Source organism: Physcomitrium patens, chromosome 19 (genome assembly GCF_059467195.1).
Source record: "Physcomitrium patens ecotype Gransden chromosome 19, ASM5946719v1, whole genome shotgun sequence".
Taxonomy (NCBI): Eukaryota; Viridiplantae; Streptophyta; class Bryopsida; order Funariales; family Funariaceae; genus Physcomitrium; species Physcomitrium patens.
The window spans coordinates 10,976,590-10,999,734 of NC_143428.1; the positions used below are offsets into that span (position 1 = coordinate 10,976,590).

Sequence of the window (23,145 nt, forward strand, 5' to 3'; positions counted from 1 at the left end):
CGCACCCCAACTCCAAATGACACGTGGAATTCTCGCAACCAATATCCCGGCAGGTTCCCGCAACAACTTATCCACGTGTCGCAACGTATCTAGGACACCAGCGCATCACCAGCTCAACCTGGTTCGGAGTCAGGGGTGCACTCCACGAGTCAGTCGTAGGTGTCGCACCTACTACCGACCCCCTCGGGAACGATGAAGATCCTGGGAAATGTACCTTCCAGCTTGAATATCTTTCTCTTTTGAGGATTTGAAACAACACGACCGTTCACGCCCTGGGCTGTGTCTGCGGGGAATCCCATAAGGTTGTTATACGTCGGCAACCTCTGTGCTGCGTAGTGCTCACAAGCGATCGAGACAGTCTTCGCTTGCGATTCTGTGACGTGAGAGAGAGAAAGAGATCAGTTTGGTTTTGTGGGTAGTTCCGCAACTATGGCCGCTGCGACGTTTATCGAGATCTTGCTCGCAATCTTGTTGCCTCCCTTGGGAGTCTTTTTGAGATATGCCATCGGGGTAAGTGATTCACTTATTGTGGACGGAGTAACGATTTCTTTGGTGTTGTAGCAGCTGTCTGTCTTCGACCTCTTGTGTTCATAGTTGCAACTGTGAAATGTTGTCTTGTGTGAGTGCTTATACTCTTTGAATCGGTTCCTCTGCAGATCGAGTTCTGGATTTGCCTTATTTTGACTATCCTGGGATACATCCCTGGAATTTTGTACGCGCTTTATGTTCTCTTGGTGTAGTCCCATGAGCAGAAGATCAACGACATGGAGTTTGTCAACGTCGTAGCCTGAGGTGGTCTTGTTTTCTATCGTGTGAACTGCTACTCACAGGTTCAGTCTGGTTCTGTGTAGCCATTACTCCTCGGGTTGTTTTTTTTAGTTTACATTACTGTGTAGAAGAAAACAAGAAGTTTTAAGGCATATTCCCGCCCCTAGAACACTCCATAGCTTGGTTAATCATCTAGTTATTTGCAGCGTAACTATGATGCGAGAGATGACTGAGAGGTTTTTGTGTAGAAATTGGGTGTGATCCACATCATGGTTGTTTCTTCTGCATCATGCACTGCTATATTCATCGGCACTGTGACATACATCTGTTTGTGAAATAAATCTTTGAACTTGAGATCAAGTGAAATGGACACAGTCTCGTAGACCATCCCATCCACTTTTGTGCACATTTATATGTAAATGCTTCTTAAGCCTGCCCACCGACATGTGCTGTTTCGTTACCTCGTACACTCGGTACCCACTGAAATGGGTCGCTAAATTCAGTACTATTGAAATCAGCATTGAAGTGTTTTATACTTTACACCATGGAATGAGATTCAGTGATTCGTGATACCAACTTTTTAGGCTAAGTCTTTGTATTCTTAAACTTCTTAATAGGTGAGTGTCGAATGATGTTTCTTAACCGCAATTATTGTTTGGTTTCATTTAATTCAGCGTTATTGTCTGTTAAATTGCTCGAGGTTGATTCCAGGCACAGGTGGTGGGGATAGACAGGCATGCATGCTTGTATATCATGAATTGTAGATTTGATTTGAAAAACATTCTTGTAAAAACGCGACTGAGACGAGGTGAGAATACTTTCTGAATTTGGACAAATATTTCATTTAAGGAAATTTCTTTATTAAAATTTATATACGCGGTGTCTTGTTTCGTATTTGTGATGTTGCAGCAATGGCTTAGTCTGACCAGTAGCCCGCAAAGCCGTATTGTTCATCGACCACAGAGATGAGCTCCCATTGTTAACGGAAGTGAAGTGAGAAGATTAGAAGACATGGGAGCTGGAATTTGGGTTGGGGTTGTGTCCGAGGTGCAGGCTCCCGTCTCTAGAGCGTGTTCGAGCCCGCTGGCAATACTTCAGGTGGGCACTTGGAGTAAGGCACAGTTGCGAAGAGATTGCGGCCAAATGTCAATGCTGTAGTGCTTGCGGGAAAATGATGCCTAAGGATGGTAGCGGAGCGCCGCAGCCACATTGAGCAGGTCCAGCGGCGATCGCTGCGGTTGGTCTGGGCCTGAAGCGGTTTTCGTGGTGCAGTTGATCATCACAACCAGAGTAAAATACTCATGTAATAACCATTGACGCAGCCAATGGCCATGTAAACCAGTATCAGGGCAGAACCCGCGATCTTCGCGCCCATAACGCCGGGTGTGATAGACTGGTTATCACACCGGTCTGTCTCAGTGCCGGTCCCGGGTTCAGACCCGGTTGAAACTCAAGCGGGGACAGCTCAGTTGGGAGATGTTTTTTTTCTTCTGTTTTTTTTTTTTTTTTTTTTTTGTCCTTTTAAAATTGTTTCATGGCAAAGTTTTTGTGAGCCCACATTGACAGTATAAGAATGTGAAGTGTAACTTGAAAGAGGGTTGGGTGACGAGAGAGGTGTTGCCCATGGAAGTTTTCACGATGTCTTATGGTATCAATTGTAACTTACAAAATGTTGTAGTAATTGTTTTTCAATCCAAAGTATCATAATTTGTAACTCATCATTAAAAAAATTGTTATAAGATTCAACTTCAATGATGCTTTGAAAAGTTGAAAGATAGTATGTTCAATAAACAATAATATCAAAACCATATGAAAAAAAAAAAAACAAAAAACAAAAAACAAAATGATTCAATATTTCAGATTTTTATTATTCTAATAAAAAGCATAAAATATAGTAAATTAAGCATGAGTCAAGAGTTACAAATCAAATATGAAATATATTAACAAGGTTGATAATAATTTAAAATGGTTAAAAATAAAACTATTTAAAACTTGGAATAAATATCAAAACCTTTAATCCTGAAGTATTACATTGATTTGAAAAAACAGAAAGAAAAAATGCATAAGTAATTAAATTCAATTGAATTCAAAATCGTACTTAATATTTCAATTCAATATTTTTCAAAAATACTAAAATTGTATATATAATAGTACAATCTTTTTTAAACACTACATATAAGAGGTATAATTTTATTTAAGAAGTTCCTTATTCTATTAATAAAAAAATAGTTTGTAGTAACCTCATATTTTAATATTATTTCTCAAATATCAAATTAATTTTTCAAATTTACAATTATGATAAAGTTTTAAAGAGTTGGTATAACTAATTTAAGAATATATACATATGGAGTTATTAAAGAGATACCTCCATATTGTTAACGCAACACTTTGTAATCAATTGCAATTCTCTACACAAAGAGATTCTTCTTTGTTTGAAGTTGTGGAGGAGAAGAAAAGATAATGTAAGGCATGTGGCCAAGATGGACATAACATTAGGATATGTCTAAGTCAACATGAGTAACAAGATAAACGTGACATGTATCCACTTGGATAGATTGAATAGATGAAAATAGAGTCCAAAGAGCAATGAGTATAAAATAGGGAAATGAAGAGTGGAAGAGTGTATATTTATACAAGTTGAACATTATTATCTTTGTACTGTGAGTAAAAAAAGATGAACATTGATATGTGTGTTATAGCAGCAATGTTCACAACAATCATATGCTTATATCATTATGTTGTGTTAACAATATGGAAGAATCTTTTTAATAACATTATATTTATATTTATATATATATATATATATATAAGTGATCCATAATTTTACTAAATCAATCCATCCATTATGAAAAAACATATAGACTATCAGCCTTATCTACATCATGATTACTCTAATCTAGTTTTGAACAGATACAATAATGATTTTTTCAAAATAAAACTAGTACAATGATGGTCATGTAGCTGGTAATAATAACTATTTTTAATAAGATTATGGATATTACTTGTATTTCATATTATATATTAAGCTAATTTATTATTCACTTTCTATTATCTTATTATAATATGTCTATTATTGGATTTAGTGTTTAAAGAGAGAAAAGTGTCATTTAAGGTTATTTAGATTTTATAATAGATACTATCTCTTTTATGTCTCTTCTATTTGAGGATATTTTTAAGTGTTTTGAAGATATGAAAGAGAAGACAGATGAAGTTGCTTATAGCCAGAAGCATGCTGTTTGTAAGCACATGTCTAATAAAGATTGCATTCATTTTAAATATGATTAGAAAAAAATTTATATTGGATGATCATATCTCATTTGTCAACAAGATATAGTGAGCCAATTAATAGGATGTGCTTTAGGATTGCATACAAAGTATTTTCAAGATACTAAATAGTGGCACTTAATAGTACAAAATCATGAACACAACGATAAACATTATCATCTCTTATAGAATATGCATTTGCAAAATAACTTCAATATGTAGAGAAGGAGATGATAGCTTGTATGATTTCAATAGGTATACTACCAAAAAATATTTTGATTGCCATATGTCAAAAGAATGCTATAAGTCAAATAATTGCTTGTATTATATACAATAAGTGTCAAAAATTGTATGAAAGTGCACTTGATAGTCATACTCCTATCATCTCTCTTATAGATGCCTTACAGGATAATGTTTATTAATTAATTTATTAATATGATGATTAAAATAAGATAACTTCTCTTTTCTTTGCACATATAAAATGCGTTAATTTATCAAAGAGATACATATCTTTTTTTTGTCATGGACTGCATTTATAAAATAAATTGATTTAAAATGCTAAAGTTCCATGGAATAGAGATAATGAGTTTTAATACCTCCTTTACAATTTTTGTTTTTTCCTAAGAAGAGATATTTATTTATTTATTTATTTATTTATTTTAGACGTTGACTCAATTATTCCATTTGTATATAAATATTAGACATATATACATTAGATTTAATAGAGATTTGTAATTAATAAATACTATTAAAATTATTTTTCTACTTCTAATATTATACTTTGCATATAATATATTCAAAAAAATATTTTAACAAATTGTAAGAAGTACTTTGCTTCAAATATAGAAGCAGATTAGTCTACATTTCTAGAAAATTAAAACAATGTCTTAAATGCTTCTTTTGAAGTACTTTATAATAAATAGTGGACTATTCTTTCTACCAAGTATACTCCTACAATAATTAATGCGACTATCAAGTGCATGTAAAATACTTAGATATGATTAAAAAAAAAAAAAAAAAAAAAAAAAAAAAAACTTGTTTAAAGCTTGAACAAATGAATATCTTTATTTTAGAAGTGTTACAATTTCTAGAATCAAAGCTCAACATTCTACTCTTAAATCATATTTAAGAATTTCTACTAAAGTCTTAAGAAATGTACAATTTTTTTTTTATCTCAATTTTTTGAAAACACAATAAAGGAGATTAATTCACAAAAAAAATCAAAAAAGACTAATATATGCTACCAACATACCATTCTTTTTTTTTATGAGTGTTGTAAAAAGAATATCAATGTATGCTCTTATTCTTACCTTTGAATAGCTCAAGTCTACATTAGAGATTTTTGAAGTTAATTCCTACATAAGTACATTATCAAAGAAGTTAGGATTAATATGTAAGCATAAAATTTAAAATATGCAAGAGACTAGAGGAATTTTTTCTATGGCTAATTTTCATACTCAATATCATCTAGTACACACTATTAGTTTATTATTCCCTCTACTACTCCAAAATATATTTGTAAGTTGAAAAGACCTTCACATTGTCTTTAATGTTGAAAAATCTTTTAAATTATTACCTCTTTACTAATAGAAGAGAGTGCAAGCTCAATTATTGGAATTAGCATCTATAAATGTGCAATTAGAAAATCTAGCAATAAGTCAACTAAACAGCCAACCATGCATAGCACCTAACAATATAAGATACAATGAATGTACTATCAAGTAAGTGCTTCATAGTTTGAAGTTCTTGAAGCAATAGCTAATACTTGCAAGAATTGACAATGACAAGATTACAATGTACACATTCATTCTATTCAAAATCTAACTTTGTCACAAGTCTCTACCAATAAAACTCATTTATAATGAAATATATGTTATCCATGTATTATTAATTATTTAAAAATTAATTGATATGAAGGTGGTGACAAATTGATTTATTAACATGTAAAGAGGTAATGATTATAATTAAGTAAGATATAATCATTTGATTATTACACAAATTCAAGGATACATACATATATTTGACAAATTCATTTGAAGAATCATAAATACATATAAAGTAACTAAATGAAGCAAAATATTACAAAAACAACTTGTCTGTCATAAAATGCACACTCTTCATTCAAGTGATTTTACAAGATGTACAAGTATGCTTTCTGGTGGCTTGTAACCCACGCTTCCTCATCAAAGATTGTTTGTACATAAAAACAAAACTAAAATAAATAAACAGATAATAGCTAACATATCATTTTTACAATTAGTTTCTCATGGATAAACACTTGTTCATTGTAAGGCATTCGTTCATACATATCTGTCTATCCATTTATCTATCTATATACGTGTGTGTTTAAATTTGTATTCTACAACTACAAGTTTATTTGATGTTACAAAAATATATATGGAACAATGTTTTGTTTTTGAAGGTATAGGATGTGTATGTTCAAGCTTCAAAAGACTACGTATCTTATAAAAATGCTGAAAACACAGTGCCGTATGCATCCCCTGGTGTTTTACGTGGCTAACCCAACATTGCGTGACTTGAATTACTCTACGTAACATTCTAAGTTCAAAAGAAAATCGTAATCTATTGTGGCAGCCCAAAGAAGCGACTGCTTTGTTGTGACAACCCAATGGAGTGAATGTGCTTCTTCATTGTGGCAGCCCAAGCTTCCTCATTAAAGACTTTGTACGATACGTTTACAGTGTTCAGTTACATAGCAGTAAAAAAAAAAAAAAAAAAAAAAAAAAGTTTTAGTGCTCGTGCAAACAATGGGTGTGACAAATTCATAGTACCTCTTTCTGTACCCGTCTTCGGTTGAGATCCAACGTTGTGTGTTCGAGTTCTCACCCAAGACGCTCTTTCAGTGACTGCACAAGATCGCAATTAATGATGTTAAGCTATGCACCACGAGGATGAGATTGGATTTAGAGAGAATGTCGCAGCGATGGCTGCCACAACAAAGAAGCAACTGCTGCTCACCTATACTTATTTGATTGTCTACGTTCTACTCTCTAGTAGTCAATCTTCTTCAACAATGAAAGCACTCAAACCAAAACCACACACGCCAAAAATTATCCTCCCGATGACACACTAACGAGCTAGTTAAACCAAAATTGATCATCATTGCAGAAAGATGTATTGTCGAAGGGTACAAGATCTTACCAAGACAACAAACACACCGCCCTCCTTGAGCGCAAATGGCTAATCCTTCATCGACCTCCGCCTCTTCAGTACACAAAAAAAAACAACAACAATTTCAAACAACGACCACCGCATCCAGAGCCACGGCATTTACACTATGTCAGAGCTGGGAGCACGAAAATGGCACTGAATCACCCCAACGACGAGCCATGGGTGAAAAGCGAGAATCATAGTGTGAAGCCAGAAACAGAGCGCGACGCAATAGGGAGATGGACGGTGAGATGGGAAGACAAAATCTACACTGGTCTCTGGCTACATTTTGAACACAAAAACTACGGTTTTCCAACGGGAGGCAAGAAATAGTGCCGACACCATCATTATAGCAATAAAGAAAATTAGGATAATGAATGTGGTTGATTTTCATGCAGTTCCAGTAGTAGATTAATAAATCCAACAGTCATTTTGTTTTCATGATGGTTAGAATGGGTGGGTCAATTTAGTAAAACCTTGGGTAACTTTAACATTTTTCTATATGTATATAATTACTTTTTACATGTATATAATTACTTTTTACATGTATAAATTTACTTTTTTATCTTTTTAATTTTTTGACATCCAATTGTATATTAATGATAAGAGTTTAATTATCAAAAAAAGCATATTTGGCTTTCATTTATGTGTATTTTAAAACAATGATTGAAAGATACATGTAATAAAATTTTACTTACATTCATTATGTGTGTAACTATATTTTTATCTATGAAATATTATAAAATTATTTATCTATTATTTTTATGACGAATAGATTGTAAAAATCTAGCTGGTTACTTATATATATATATGAAGTATATTCTAATATGATTTGAATTTTTATTTTATTTAAAATTATAAAAATTTAAAGAAATACAAACTTTAATATGTATTTTGATATTTATTTATTAATCAATTGGCAGCATTTTTATTATCATTAGTTACAAATATTTTTTCAAAATATTAAAAACATGAAATCTGAAAATAATATTTGTATAAAATTTATTTTCATTATCACAACCATGGCTCTATTGTTATTATTATTATTATGCAATATATGTTCAAGTGTAATTCAGAAATTGAGAACCGTAAATATTTTAAAATTAAATTTAAAACATGTCCCGAATGAACTATACAACCCACACCCTAAAATGTGTCCATCAGTTAAATTTACTATCACACTCCATATCATTATGTGAATCAGCAATAGAGTAATTTTAATGGAAAAAACATAAAGAAACAAGGAGTTGAGGTGTGGTCAAAATATACTTGAGGAGGGTCAGCCCTAAACGACTCACGTGAAAAAGAAAAAAAGAAACGAAAAGAAAAGAAAAGAAGAGGATGAGCCGCAGAAAGAGGAAGACGAATCCCATAAAGAGAAAGGCGAATCAAAGAATGAAAAGTAAAAGTAGAGCGCGTCTTGTCCATCGCAGGGAGCCGAGTTGTGGCGATGGCGATGGTGGCTTCGACGTCTCAAGCGCCCGTCAAACTTGCGCACGACGCTTGGTCCCCACCAATTGTGGTGACAGCGCAGCGACGTGCGTGTGCACGAGTGGAATGGTAACCTAGCTGGGTTTGCGTCTGATCGAGCTGTGTTGCCATGTTCACGGAGAAGGAGCGCATCGAGACAGAGATGGCGTTGCGGGGAGCCTCTGAGACAACGATCCCGGCGGGCCTCGCTTTCGTCTCGCTCCCTCTTACGCCCCCAGGTAATCCCCCGAGTGCGATGCATCATCGCGATTTTGGCTACGACGAGGCTGCGTCGTCTGTTTCCGCGGCTGGGTTGTTGTCGTCGTCCTCTTCGGTGGACCCTTCATACCCTCTGCCGTTGTTGTCAACAGCTTCCCATTCCGAGTCGGGATTACCTGCTTATGGGAGCGATCCTTCCGCTTTGGCTATGGAATCCCCGCGCTTTCAGTTTATTTCGGAGAAGCAGCAGAGCCGGATTTTGTCGCCTCACCCGACGCTCCTGCGTAAGCCATCTTTTCTGTCTCGGAGTCTTGCGCTTGTGACCCCGCGGGATGCCGCTTCTCCGCACCCGTTTAGTCGAATGTATGGCGGTGTCAATTCCACGGGTGGTGGGCTCGGAACTCCTAACGTGAAGAGAGAGGAGGCTGTGTATGGAGAGGACGGTAAAAGTTTGTGGAAGAATTCTGATAATTCGAATTATCAAGATGTGGGGTTTCGGGGGCTCTTGGCTCGCATTATGAAACCTGGGAACAAGCCATTGAAGAAGGTTTTCGTGCTTATCATTCTCAACTTGGCGTATTCTGCGACTGAGTTTGTCATCGGTCTTCTCACGGGCCGCGTGGGTGGGCACTCAATTCACAACTTGAGTTAGTTGGATTTCAATGTTGTTTGTTTCTGTCAATGTCAATATCTTTGTGCATTGGCCTCTTACATTTGCTGATCATCATGGCTTCTGACTTTCTGTGTTTCGCAGGATTAGTATCGGATGCGTTTCATTTATCCTTTGGATGTGGTGTGCTCACATTTTCTCTCTTTGCCATGACGATGTCCGACCGTCCACCTGACAAGGCATACACATTCGGGTACATTGTTTAGCCGTATTTCTGTTCTCTAGTTTGTGATCTGGGCTTACAGATTCCACAAATCCCCTCCTTTATTCCTATTATATTGAAGTTCTAAGCATGGGAAACTGGTTCAGGGTAGTATTTCGTATGATGCAAGCTGTCTAGGGTAGGTGTTGACACAGTCCTCTATGTTCCTCGTTTGCCGCAGCAGATAGAATAAACTTTGAAATTGAAGGGTAAGCATTCTTGAAAGAGTATAAGTTGCATTTACTCCTTGACGGTGGTGCAGGCACGAGAGGTTAGAAGTCTTGGCAGCTCTTACTAATGCGGTAAGTTTGACTCGCGCTAGCTTCTATTCTTATTGTCTCGTTTCATTAAGAAACTTCGCATAAATGTTTTCAAAATTCAGCATAAAGTCAGCATATTGAGTTTTTGTGAGGACGCTAGTATGGCTGGAGTGAAGATTACTTAAAGGAAAGAATTTGCATGTCTATATGCTTTCAGAAGTCTCGAACAAACTATTTCAGATTTCTTTTATAGCTAGAATTTATTGAATGGTCGTGACAGTGAGGTTCATGAGGCAGGTCCCTTGGTGGCAGGGTGGTTCAGGATAACAGCATGCTGTCTGTGTGCGTGGGCAGCTTTTCCTGCTTTTCCTCTCTTTCTCTCTTGCTGTGGAAGCGCTGCACGCATTTGTTCAAGATGAAGCGGAGCACAAGTAAATACACTTGACCTAACGCTCCTCTTGTTGAAGTCACTGAGGGCTGCTGGGACTGAAGCCGCTAATGCCTCAACCTATGTTTATATTCTGTTCGTCATCCTTTTTCTCTTTGGCAATTGGCAGGCATTATTTGATAGTTTCAGCAGTATCAAATCTTGTGGTCAATCTATTGGGGGTATGGTTCTTCCGAAGATATGCGCGACGAAGATTTGGTGAGTTATTGTCTTCGGAGTTCTTTCTTCACGTGGATCCTTTGAAGTTTTATTGAAGATTCTGGTTGCAAGTTTGTGCTGGGTATCTATTGGTGCGACTCTTCTCTTGCCTTTGAGGGCAGCTTCGAAGTCGTTTGCTGATGAAACATTTTGTTTGCTGAGAATCTGCCCACATGTTCCATTTATGTAGAACCGCAGTCTAACCTCCTTTCCTCGCGCAAGTGCTGACAGTAGCCACGATTGTGTGCTTAACTTTTGTGTAGCGTATAGAAGAGCGCAAGACATCAATTTACACTCAATATGTCTCCACGTGCTTTCTGATTCTTTCCGAAGGTGGGTTTAGGGTGTTACTACGTAATTGCTGATACCTGATCCGATGATTTAACACACTGAATGGCGTGGACCTTTTAGCAGCTTTCCTTCCCCGTACTAAAGAACATGGAAACTTTATGATATCATGACGGCTGTCTCTATGTTCCAACATGCAATTATATACGTTAGAAGACTTCTACAATTTGATTTCAGCATCTTCCAACTTTTCATCTAGATTTATTTTAACGTCTGAATTGTATGTAGTATGCTCCTAGTTAGTCTTATAATGTCATTTCTACTGGTGTTTTGGCAGTGCGGGAGTCATCTTAGCATCTTGGCTTCTAGCATTAGGGTGAGATCTTTCAACCCTCAATTGTTTTGCATGCCATAGAGTTGAGCTATAGTTTGTAGAGTATTCATTAAAGGCCCAAACATTTTCATTTCCACAATCCCATCTTTTATTCTATTTTATTGGTATACTCTACAGTTAGGGAAGGGAAGGTCGATAAATGTATATGTATTATTGGAGTTCAACGAAATGAGACGAATATTTAGTATCCTTGTATCAACCCCCATCATTATTCTTCTCTACAATGACAGGGTAACGTATGCCGAAACACTGTGCCACGGATTAGTCGCAGCAGTCGTCTTTTATACGGCGATGCCACTCTTTCAGGCATCTGGAGCTATACTTTCACAGATGGCTCCTTCTGGCACCACAGCTGCTGCATTGAATAAGTGTCTCCGTCAGGTGGGATTTTCTGTTTCCACGTTTTCAGTGCATGCAATGATCATTTGTATCATGAGGATTAGCCTATCTTGTATATTCTAGTATGTATATATATATCCACTGAGGGCTAGTGTGTCATGCAGTGTCGTCAAGGGGCTTGAAGTGAATAGCTCAACCGAAATTATCTTCTACTTACATTGCGATTGTCATCTTTGGATTAAGATATGTTTGTTCATAGTCTCATGTATTAAGACTGGTTTTGGACGGTACCAGGTTAGGATGCTGGATGACGTGATGCAGTGCTACAATGCTCGATTTTGGGACTTGGTGCCGGGCTCTATTGTAGGGACGTTAGTAATGCAGGTAAATTTAGGACTCTAATAGAGTGTTAATATGAAATGCTTAGATACTTATTGATGCTTTGTGCACAATTTTTTTTGTTTACCTGAGTATGACTACAACTCTCTTTTCCAGGTGAGAGAAGGAGCAGACGAGCAGAGTATACTGTCTACTGTACATAGCATCTACAATGATATCGGAGTCAAGGACCTTACTGTGGAGATCGAGATTTATGATTAGAAATGATATTTGACACTAATCTTGGTATGTGCTGTACATCATTGGAAGTAAATGAATGACAATAGAATTGACCTGACTATTGTCACTATTGCTTTTTCCCATTTCATGTTCATAACATGAGGCTGGATATTTTCAATGGTTTAGAAATTGGGGAATTGGCGCTTATGACAAAGCGAGTCACCTGTTTCTGGGCATTTTACTCTTTGAATCAATTCCACTCAATTCAAGGTTTTTAGTTCCGTTTTTGTGCCACGTAGGTGGTTATACGAATCAGACTCAAGGCCTAATGCACAACCCTTGTTAGTGTGTTGTTCCACTAGCATGCTTTATCGTCATTTCTTAAATGAACTTTTTAAGAGGGTTAAAGACATGTATGGATATACAAATCAGAACAGTGGATGGAACTTGTTTCGTATTGATATAAACCAACATCGCAATTTCGTTCCACTTCGTTGCAAAGTTCAATTGTGGTTTTGCTCAATTTAGAACTCAGTCTGTTGACGTCCCCTAAATTAGATGGTCAATCAGGCAACATCCGTGTTAACAGTCAAAAACTATGACACTTATCAAGTCCAACAAACTCAAGAAACTAAAAGGTTCTCTCTCCGTTTACAACATAGGTGTCAAGTTTGCATTAATTTTTTTGTCAGCAAATGTAGATTGTCATGTAGATTGTCTGCAAATTCACCAGACATGATAAGGCTATTAAGTGTTGAATACATTAAGGGTTTTAGTTCTCAACCTACTCTGGGCCGACTTATCGTCTCCACACAGCAACTCTATCTATTCTTCTGACTCGGAATAAACTACGTGATGTAGAAATTGATTATGTAGAACAGACCATTCCTCTAAGAAGAAACCAAGGGCACATTTGCTGTGTGTTTGACTTAAATAAATGCATCTACTAAAAGCTGTGAACTCCTTCCCTCACCATCAACGTAAAATTTCCTTACTTAAACTTCCGATGGTTCAGGATCTACCCAACGACCATGCTCCTTGATGAGCCCAATAAGTTCATTAGTAGCTTTCTCCATGGCGATCCCTCTCCTGACCACTTCCTGCAAATTCAAATAATCTCCAGGTATGATTTCAAGCTAGTTAAGGTGATGGGCCAAAAAAATCGCATTGAAAAGTGAAAAAGTATATTATACCTTGCCGACGTAGAGGTCAATTTTTCCAGGAGCGCCACCGACATATCCAAAGTCCGCATCTGCCATTTCTCCAGGACCATTCACAATGCAACCCATAATGGCAATCTGCAAAAGAGATGTTACAACTAGAATGTGAGTAAAAACCTAGAGTGAAACAAGAATCAAGATCGGTACAGAGGGTTACCTAGTCATTGTGATTGAAAGATAATGATTGTAAGAGAAAACTATTAAGACTAAAATGCTTAATTGTTATGAATGCAGAACACGTATTCCCTGAATTCGTTTTTTAAAAATCAGATATGAGTCTAACAAGTGCAGTTAAACTTCGCGTACCGAAACACCAGGTAAGTGGTCCGTCTTTTCCCTAATTTCCGCGCTTACATCCTGAAGATCGAAGAGCGTCCTTCCGCAAGATGGGCACGACACATATTCCTGTGTCCAACAATTCATGCTATCAGAAAAGATCGAAGTCAAACAGAAATTCACATTTATGCACGCGCAACCAGAGTATAGAATTAGACCAATGGCTTAAAAAGTACCTAACCCAGTGCTAAATAAAATTAGTTCTTTTGTTTGATTTCAATTAGCAGACACCTGCGCTTTCATCTTGATTAACATGTTCAATTTAGTGCTCAGCTTGATCAAATAATATTAAATACTTCGCGATGATGGGGATCATAGTTGGTTGCATTAAAACAAAATCGTAAGGGAAAAACTGCTCGACAGAATATTTTGACTCCAGGGTCCTCCTAACAGGAAGTTTGAGAGCTTACTGTCTTTGTGTTCCGCATCCGGCATCCCTGAAGCATGCCAAACGATGTATTCCTCAGGAAATCGAAGTCCAAATCAGCTGCCTCTAACAATACCCCGTCTCCTAGGCCGTCCACAAGCATAGCACCAGCTTCACTGCCTGACTTGATGACCAAATCGTCCCTGCAAAATGTAGAATTGTATAAGAACCAGATTTGAGGGGATAATTAACCCCGGAAATTGTGGTAGACTTTGTTAATGGAAGTTCCCTGTGAACTTTTTAAAAACAAATCAAATTAAAATTGATAAATCAGCATTCTGGTGACTAATTTTAGTTCAATCCACGTGGAATACCTGTGAGTATTTGCAGGGAATTTAAGATGATGAATGACTGGGAAATTTATATCATTCGTTTGTAAATATTCAAATAACCTGCATAGAAACAACAGAAAACTAAAGATGGGTACATGTGTGAAGTGCTTCACAAATCCATACTAGTGCATTCTTCATAGTAATCCATACAAATCCAATAGAACCAATGGCATCCGCAGTATAATACATATAGCTCAACGCCAAATTAGCAATAATAAAAGCTATCGGTTTAAATAAATAGGCAGGCGTTGCACGGAAATGAGGCATGACATGTTTCCAAAGTACACGTAGGGCTAGAACTTGCCTTCGTGACGCATGTACACGACTTGACTTCTCATCACCTTCTGGAATGTACAGTAGCAACATGATGAGATCCAAATCCTTCAGTTTAGCAAGCTGTTCTTCAGGTTCATCTCCACGAAGAGTCACTGCAAGACGAGTACCTGAAGACGTATATGAACGAATTAGTGAAGACATGCAATTCACGAGATTCAACTACTCTTAATCTTGCCACTCCTGCATGCAACTAGTATTTATCTTTCGCCTTGTGTTATAATCAACAGGTACAAACCATGGATTAATTTTGATTGTAAAGCATAGGACCAAATGAAACTTTATCGACTACCTGCAGGCAGGTTTTCATGAGCTCCAGAAATAATTTCATCGAGAGTAGCGAGAGCCATAGCATGTGGAAGAGGGTTAGCAAGTTGCTCAGCTAGGGGAGTCAGCACGCCTATTCCGACATCTGTCAATCTCTTCACAGCGAGTCTCTGCATCACATGAGAAGAGCGAACATATAAACAGAGTGTTGTAGGTCGCAAAGCACCATCAGCACTTGAATGAACAGCCCAATAGCAAACGGACTGCCTACAATACGAAGGCATTAACTGAAAGTTGCTGCACTGACCGAGGCCCTGTCAGCAACCTCTGGCAGCTTATTCAAGAGTATCGTGTCCACAGTAGCTAAATCCTGCACATCAAAGGCAAACATTTTGTTCACACTTAGCAATACTATGAGACAGGTTGTGTTCCAAGCGAGATCTAAAGCACCAAAATAGCTCAAGAATGCATTCCAAGAGTGTAACAATGTCAACATAAAACATGAGATATTGGATCGCCATCTCATTCACGGACCATAATTTCACATATGTTTATAGCCATACCTTATAAGGCATACCGATGATCAACTTTGTAGCCAGGTCTCTATATAGAACTTCTGGATTCTGCATTAAGGGGAACAACCGCTTGATTAAGAAATATAGACACAGCCATACCCAGATGAGTTAAATCCACTCCACAACTACCATATTTTTCTTCTCCAGATCAATGTAGGATTTCACTAAGAAGGACCTAAAAACATCTTCATGTGAGCAGTTACTAGCGCATTCTGTAAAACGCTATTTCAAGAAAGAAACATACCTTCAACTGATCTAACGTGACTGACATCAGAACAGAGCCATCACGGTGCAGAACGTTTCTGTAGTCCACCAACTCTCCCTGTTCAGGATCAAACCAACAGATTTCCGGTAAACGACTCATCGAATATTAATTAACGAATCTTTTTTCAACGCTTTTTCATGTTCTTCAATCGAAGGTGGTCCTAAGAATCAGAACATTGCCGATTACGAATTATAAAAAGGAAACTTTAAAGAACACACAATCAATTAACCAACTGCAAAAACTGCATAAATCATCACGCAAGAAATCACCACTGTTGAATTATCTGACGTCAAAGCACAGCCTATAGCAGCACAAGGTCTTGACTAACCTCCCTCTGCAGTGGAAGTTGGCCGGTCCTTCGTTGGAAGTCAAAGTATCGCCGGTGCTTCTCTTCGAATTCAGCCTAAAATAGAAAACTTGAGCATTCAATACCAACTATTTTCACTGAGGATCACAGCATTCTATAACATATTGCGCTACAAATGAATAATAAACCATATAAAAGTAACAAATTTACAGTCCGACTCTACTAAGAGACCATCAGCTTCGAAACATGACTTTTGCGTTCAGGTTAAATTTTTAAATACGAAATGCCAACATCCCCTAAGTATCTATAACCTTAAGCCTGAAAACAATGCAGGAAGAGGAAATTGAAATAACCTTCAAAAAGTAAATTGCATCCAAATTCTCAAACACATTACATTAGAAATACGATTTAGACTCACCACCCCCTTCTGTTCTGCAGAAATCTTCATGCCAAGGTTTGCAAGCTTTGTGCAAGGATCAATTTCTTCTTCAGGAGCTTCCGTCAATGAAACACGTATGGTGTCACCGAGACCATCCTAAATGACAAACTTTCATCAAAATTACTAAAAGTGGCACCTCAGAATAGATGTGCTTAAGTAGAGGTAGTCAAGCAAAAAAGTTAAGGCTCACAATCAAGAATATCCACAAGTGAGAAAACAGTTAAATCTTTGAAAAGAAAATCGCTGGCATACAGGAATGTCACTAAAGAGATAAAGGTTAAACCTGAAGTAAAGCACCAATGCCGATAGCTGACTTCATGCGACCATCCTCTCCCTCTCCAGCCTCAGTAACACCAAGATGTAATGGGTAGTCCCAGTTGTTCACATACATCTCAGATACTAAAAGCCGATATGCTTGAACCATTACGACCGGATTGCTTGCTTTCATAGAAAACAAGAAATTGTGGTAGTCATGTTTGCGGCAGATACGTGCAAACTCAAAGGCTGATTCTACCTGCGAAGCGCACATTTGATGAATTAGCTATTAATATCTCTACAATTTCATGTCAATCAACCCTTTACCCTGTCGATTGCACCGTTGTGAATGTGCGCAGAGAGGACATTATCTAGATTTCACCAAAAACTGAGGTCATGAGGGATCGAAGAATTCATTAAAAATCTAAAAGGATCATGTGGTTTCATGGATGAAGTTCTCCTGAATAACAGCATTACACTCTACAATTAATTCACAACCCATAACAAGACACCGATTTATTTTATTTGCATTTGTAAAGAGACTAAAACTCAAGTTACCCATGACATCCTCAGCTCAAAGCAGATTGCAATGAAATTGTGAAACTAACCATGCCCCTTGGAGAGTCACCATAGTAGCTCATGATGCGATCAGAAAGACTTCCATGGTTTGTGCCTATGCGCATAGCCCTTCCAAGCTTCTTGCATTTCTCTACAAGAGGTGTAAATACCTGATGTACATAAACCCCACACAAAGAGATTAAGTACTAGCAATAAAGCACTTGAATTTCACCACCGCCTCCCCATAAAGTGATAATAAGAAAAAAAATCATCGCCAAAACTGCGATTCTTAGATACCTCTTCAATGTGGCGTAGTTCCTCCTGATAGTCAGCTTCTGTATACTCCAATATCTCAAACTGAGCGCGCCGATCAGCTACAAGAAAGCGAGAGATATTCTCAGATACAAATCTATAGTAAAACCAGAACGTCAAACAAGATTAAAAACTAATTTCTTTTAAAAATGATGAAATTTCTGCGTCAAACTTAACGAAATTTATCAGAGATTTTTAAGCTTTCTAAGTTTTAATCTTAAATTAATGAAATAATAAAAAGAACACATAATAAGTAGTTAAAAGTGACCTTAATAAGACCTTAGTCATCGAGCTTTCCTACTTTGCCGTTGCTTCATGGGCTCTGAAGGAATTAACAGGCAAAGTCGTGAACATAAGAAAGTGTTTTACTGACACACGAACCAAGGCAAATCACTAGAAAACATGCTCACCAAAGTTGCCGGGATTGATACGAATCTTGTCAAAGCAATCCGCAACTTTCATCGCGATAGAAGGCGCAAAATGAATGTCAGCAACCAAAGGTATATTGTACCTGCATCCCTCAACAAGATCAGTGGCAAGCTATCAAGCAAATTCATTGGTTCAGAGAATGGCACGATCGTAAAGTTTCAACATTGCAACTAATTGTCTCACTCCAGAGCTATCCAAGGATAGAATGCTTCCAAGTTACAGAAAAACACTAGTAAAGTGCGCCGATGGCCAAGATGGCATTGGCGAAGTAGTACCCTTTCTGCACAAGAGTGTTCTTGATCTCATAGCAAGCATCGGCCTCTTTCTTCCCTTGAACCGTAATCCGCACAATATCACATCCTCTGTCTGCAATCCTCATTACCTGAGAGGTTCCCGATCAAACAACTTGTCGCGTCAGGACGTGTCATGAAATTAGATCTACTTCTGCTTCAAAATTTCCCCGATATGCTTTACTATATGCACACTAGTAAATTGATGCAAGCTGAATTTCCTGATAAGAACCTGCTCCACAGTGCCCTTCACGTCTTTTGTGTCTGTGGTGGTCATGGTTTGCACTCGAATGGGATGCTCGCTGCCAACGGTCACACCACCGATGCTCACGGTTCTGGTCTTCCTCCTCACAGGCTTGTGAATTGATTCACAATACTTTTGCCGAGGAACTGCTCACACAAAACAATAGAACCGCCAGATGTAGGAACATTTACAGATGAATGATTGAGCACGGACATTTAGTCACAATACCATCTCAATAAATGTGCCCAGGAACATTCCAAAAAAATTACATGAATATATACTGATCCAAATGGTTATGCTTGTAGCATGCTGACAGCATCCAACTTAAAATTCTTGACATAGTTTGTGAACCTGGAATCAGTGGAATGGCAATCCGACATCTCCAGCCTAGAAACTCAATAAATAAACAAAATCGCAAAAATCCACTGATTTCCTAAATGATTTCGACATGCATTCTACAAGTGCCTCCATTAGATATTGTCCTGTTCAAGAGAACAAGTGGTACCAAAGACTATCTTCACCTTTATTAAACCTAATCCCTCCTCGAGCAACACTAGGTTGAAAGTACGCATGCGCACACTGCATTCACTATGAGCATTAAGAGTCCGTTAATTGCGATATAAGAACATCTCGACCTGTATTACGAAGATAAGGATTATCTAAAGCATTCTATTCAAATCTAGCCACAAAAGTTTTGTCACGTATTCATAATTTCGCACGACTCCGAACCGGAGGGAAGGGAGACTATCCAAAGGGACGCTATTACACATTCCACCTAGGTCGCGGGACTTGATGAAATTATGAAAAGAGGTGAAAAGAAGAGGTTTGCGCAACATTTGGATAAACAAAACCCGGTGTTCATGCAAAGATGAGACCCGAATTGTCACCTAAAAGCTGGCTGCCTTGAGACGCAGGTTCCATTTCCACTACTTCGGGTGCCATATTCCGCACCCCAGCAACGCGCACCCTCTGAGCCCGCGACGTCCGACTCCTCTGCACCTTCACCTTCCCTTTCAATTCCACCGCCATAGGTTGCTGCAAACTCCCCGGCAACGAGTCCATCTTCTTTAAGCTCGAAAACGAGCCCGGAATACCAGTAGACATCGTGAGATTCGTGGCAGACATTGCTCCAAACTCAACGAGTTTAAAAAATTCCAAACCTCACCTTCCAACCTCCTCACTACAACCAAAAGCTACTCTCTCTGTCCCCCTCACGCTCTCTCTCTCTCTCTGAACCGCTATCCTACCTAAATGCGACACTCTCCTTCAGAAAAAAGAAAACGAAATATCGCTCCGGAACCGCGACCAAACTTGAGCTCGAAACCAACCACAATGCGAACCGCCACTGCGAAGCCACAACCCCAGGCGCGTCACAGAAAAGCGCTAGACGCAGCCAACGGAGAAAAAGCGTAGCCCGAGCGACTACTTCGCAAAACAGATTTTAAAAGGCTGGTTATAAAGTGATCGCCATCGATAGTAACGAGATTACGGCACCCGTCCTGGCACTGCAAAACCTCGTGAGATGAGGAGGCCAGGCCAGGGCCACTATCATCCGAAATCACCAAACCGTCCACTCAATCATTCCTCTACAATCCGAGACCGTAGCCTAATTGACTGATGTGGTCTTGTCCGGTGTCGACTCGTCTCGTCTTGGCTCGTCTGTTCAGCTGAAGAAAACAGAGACAACCACGCGGGGGGAGCTTCCAGGGTTGGCTGCAATCGAGAGGCCTACGTCCAACGCAGCGCCAACACAGGGATTACGAGATGCGCATCTCGTAATCCCTTACCCGGGCTCTCATTTCCATGTTCCCGAGTATTAACGGAGAGTTGGATAAAAGCGGGCCGGGTGAGAGGGCCCGTTCTGAGTTGCAAAGGATATTCTGAGGGGGATCTGGCGTGGCCCGTGGGGTTCGTTGGGGTTTCGGGGATTAGGCTTTTCTCACTGGGTGGCGCCTTACTGGCCCTGCTCTTGTTATTCTGTGGATAATGTGCCAGCTAGGATCGAACCCCTGATTGGTTGGATGTGAGCCTCTGCTTTCCCTTCCCTTCCCTTCACGGAATGTTTGTGAAAATTGCATCCAGTTGATAACGAATTGCAGAGTTTGGCGTTTGGACATATTGTTGCATGTGTTCTATTAGGCCACCTCTCAGAGCATCTTTTCAATTTTTAATTCTCTTACATTTATTTTTAATTCTCTTATAATATAAATAATAGCTTCAATTAGTGTGACTACAAGAAACTACACGGTAAAGTTCTTTTGTAGATATTGAACTTGTACATATACAAATAAATACTTTTGATATTTTGTCATGAAAATTGATTAGTTTTTTCTTTTATGTACTAAATAAATATAAATACATTCAAAATGAAATTTGAAACTTTTATAAAGAAAAAATAAAAGCCATTTTATAATTATTACTATGTATATTATTCTTTATTTATGCACATTAAAATAGATACACCTATTTTTTAAAAAAAGTGGCACAATTAGTAATGAGCTTCACAACAAGTAACTTTCATATAATTGTAAGTTATTGTAAAGTTGGAAAGTACTTCAAAACAAACTGAGCTTTGATTATTAAGAACTTATCTTAATACTAAGTTCCCTTGAACTTTTTTACTTCTGAACCAAAAACAACTACAATATAGTTTAGTGAAATTGTGTAGTCATTGTGAACAAACAATTAGTGGGTTGGTAATAAGATTCAATATTGACACACACACACACACACATATATATATATATATATATATATATATAATACTACCTTTAACCACCTATCATCCATTCATATGTATGTATGTATATATATATATATATATATATATTAGATTGATTACATATACATATTACTAAAATATGGTAGAAATTCATGAAAATTTTGAAAAACGATTTTTTAGATCTCCAAAAAGAAAAGAAAAAAAAAAAAGAAAAGAAAAAAAAGTCAGTATATTATAATAGACCTTTAGTAAATTATGGTGTAAATTATATTTTTTCTATAAATTCTTTTATGACAGTATTTCTACTTAAGAGATATATTTTCATTTAATTGCTTTTATATTATTTTCCTATATATTTTTCTTTTTTCTTTTTTACAATTCAATGTTTAAATGTTTTTTCTAGTGTGTGTTGGTTGATTGTTATATTGAAAATTAAATTTTCAAAGTGTAAATATCATATTGTTTACGAGAGATTTCATTTAATTAAGTTTGCCCTTATTTAAATTTTTTTTCTGAAACAAGCATAAGTAATATCAAAGATGGTCTGGTAATTATTTTTTTATTAATTTTTGTTTATTTACTTTCAAATACTTGTACCAAAACGATAACAAAATCTTCAAAATAACAAACATTGATACTTTAACTTGGTTTATTATACACATAAAAATACCTGATTTCATTTTTTTTTTTTCTCAAAAATATTATAAATAATTAACTTTTTCTTTAAGGTTACTACTATGTTTTGGATATTGTTTACAAAAATTATTATTTATTTAAATATTTTGTCCTGGGGTTATTTAAATTATATAATATACAAATTATTTAGAAATTCCTAACTATATTATTTAAAGTACATATTTTCAATTCATCTTTTAATATACATTTTTTTATTAAAATTTAGAGGATAAATCATGTATTTGTTACTTTGTGATTGAAGTTCAGATGCATTAAGAAGTGATTCTGTATGGAGATCTTGAATAGCAACATAAATTTGCTTACCTAATTTTTTAAAAATTAGTAATTGCATAAGTAAACAATAGTTAAAAAACATATAGTATTTAAATAAATAAAGTAGGGTTGTTGAATTGACATAAAAATTGTGCATTTTAATTTTTATAGAATTAATATCAATGTGTTTAAAATAAACTCAAAATAATCTTAGCAATATTTGTAACATTCATTCATATAAAATGGTTTGTTTTACACATTTTATATAATTTTACACATCTTACATGTTATATATTTATATTATATTAGAAATAAATATAAATCATATTATTTTATATTCTAAAATTATGGATTAATATATAAGTTATTTTTCTAAAGGTCTTTGATATTTTGTAGAAAAAAACCTTGAACTACCAAAAGAAAGACCAATAAATCATAGTGCTATGATTGTGTTAATTGTATCATATGTTTATTAATTTTAGTAGATATAAGTTTTGTTTTTTTTCATTAATATAACAAGAATAAATTTATCATAAAATTTTTTGAAAGTATTTTTTTTATAATTTTAAATATTAAGTGTAAAAAAAAAATTAAATATAAAAAATAAAATTCAAGAATGGTAGTTGAAATAGTTGTT

The 23,145-nt window shown here is 36.6% G+C and overlaps 3 protein-coding genes and 1 long non-coding RNA gene across 4 annotated transcripts; 2 read left to right on the forward strand and 2 right to left on the reverse strand.

Annotated features, from left to right (window-relative positions):
• The first annotated feature begins 347 nt into the window (after window positions 1-347).
• LOC112295810 (low temperature-induced protein lt101.2) lies at window positions 348-1,128 on the forward strand. Its single transcript, XM_024547783.3, has 2 exons — window positions 348-510; window positions 657-1,128. Exons 1-2 carry the CDS (start codon window positions 430-432, stop codon window positions 738-740), a joined length of 165 nt encoding a protein of 54 aa, XP_024403551.1. The 5' UTR covers window positions 348-429; the 3' UTR covers window positions 741-1,128.
• A 5,342-nt stretch (window positions 1,129-6,470) lies between these two features.
• On the reverse strand, window positions 6,471-7,484 carry LOC112272758 (uncharacterized). Its single transcript, XR_002966788.3, has 2 exons — window positions 7,195-7,484; window positions 6,471-6,899 (listed from the first exon to the last, which is right to left on the reverse strand). It is a non-coding gene; the product is annotated as an uncharacterized LOC112272758 (long non-coding RNA).
• Window positions 7,485-8,608: 1,124 nt separating this feature from the next.
• Window positions 8,609-12,392, forward strand: LOC112296120 (metal tolerance protein C2). Its single transcript, XM_024548310.2, has 10 exons — window positions 8,609-9,515; window positions 9,647-9,755; window positions 10,027-10,066; window positions 10,379-10,455; window positions 10,582-10,670; window positions 10,934-11,003; window positions 11,296-11,334; window positions 11,583-11,733; window positions 11,986-12,075; window positions 12,187-12,392. The coding sequence occupies exons 1-10, from the start codon at window positions 8,804-8,806 to the stop codon at window positions 12,289-12,291; spliced, it is 1,482 nt and encodes a 493-aa protein (XP_024404078.1). The 5' UTR covers window positions 8,609-8,803; the 3' UTR covers window positions 12,292-12,392.
• Window positions 12,393-12,899: 507 nt separating this feature from the next.
• LOC112296118 (4-hydroxy-3-methylbut-2-en-1-yl diphosphate synthase (ferredoxin), chloroplastic) lies at window positions 12,900-20,255 on the reverse strand. Its single transcript, XM_024548307.3, has 19 exons — window positions 19,726-20,255; window positions 18,827-18,984; window positions 18,580-18,686; window positions 18,286-18,386; window positions 17,861-17,937; window positions 17,614-17,733; window positions 17,034-17,264; window positions 16,730-16,846; window positions 16,333-16,407; window positions 15,984-16,061; window positions 15,728-15,787; window positions 15,472-15,534; window positions 15,190-15,334; window positions 14,869-15,007; window positions 14,547-14,624; window positions 14,216-14,375; window positions 13,776-13,874; window positions 13,443-13,547; window positions 12,900-13,349 (listed from the first exon to the last, which is right to left on the reverse strand). Exons 1-19 carry the CDS (start codon window positions 19,961-19,963, stop codon window positions 13,245-13,247), a joined length of 2,256 nt encoding a protein of 751 aa, XP_024404075.1. The 5' UTR covers window positions 19,964-20,255; the 3' UTR covers window positions 12,900-13,244.
• Between the last annotated feature and the right edge of the window lie 2,890 nt (window positions 20,256-23,145).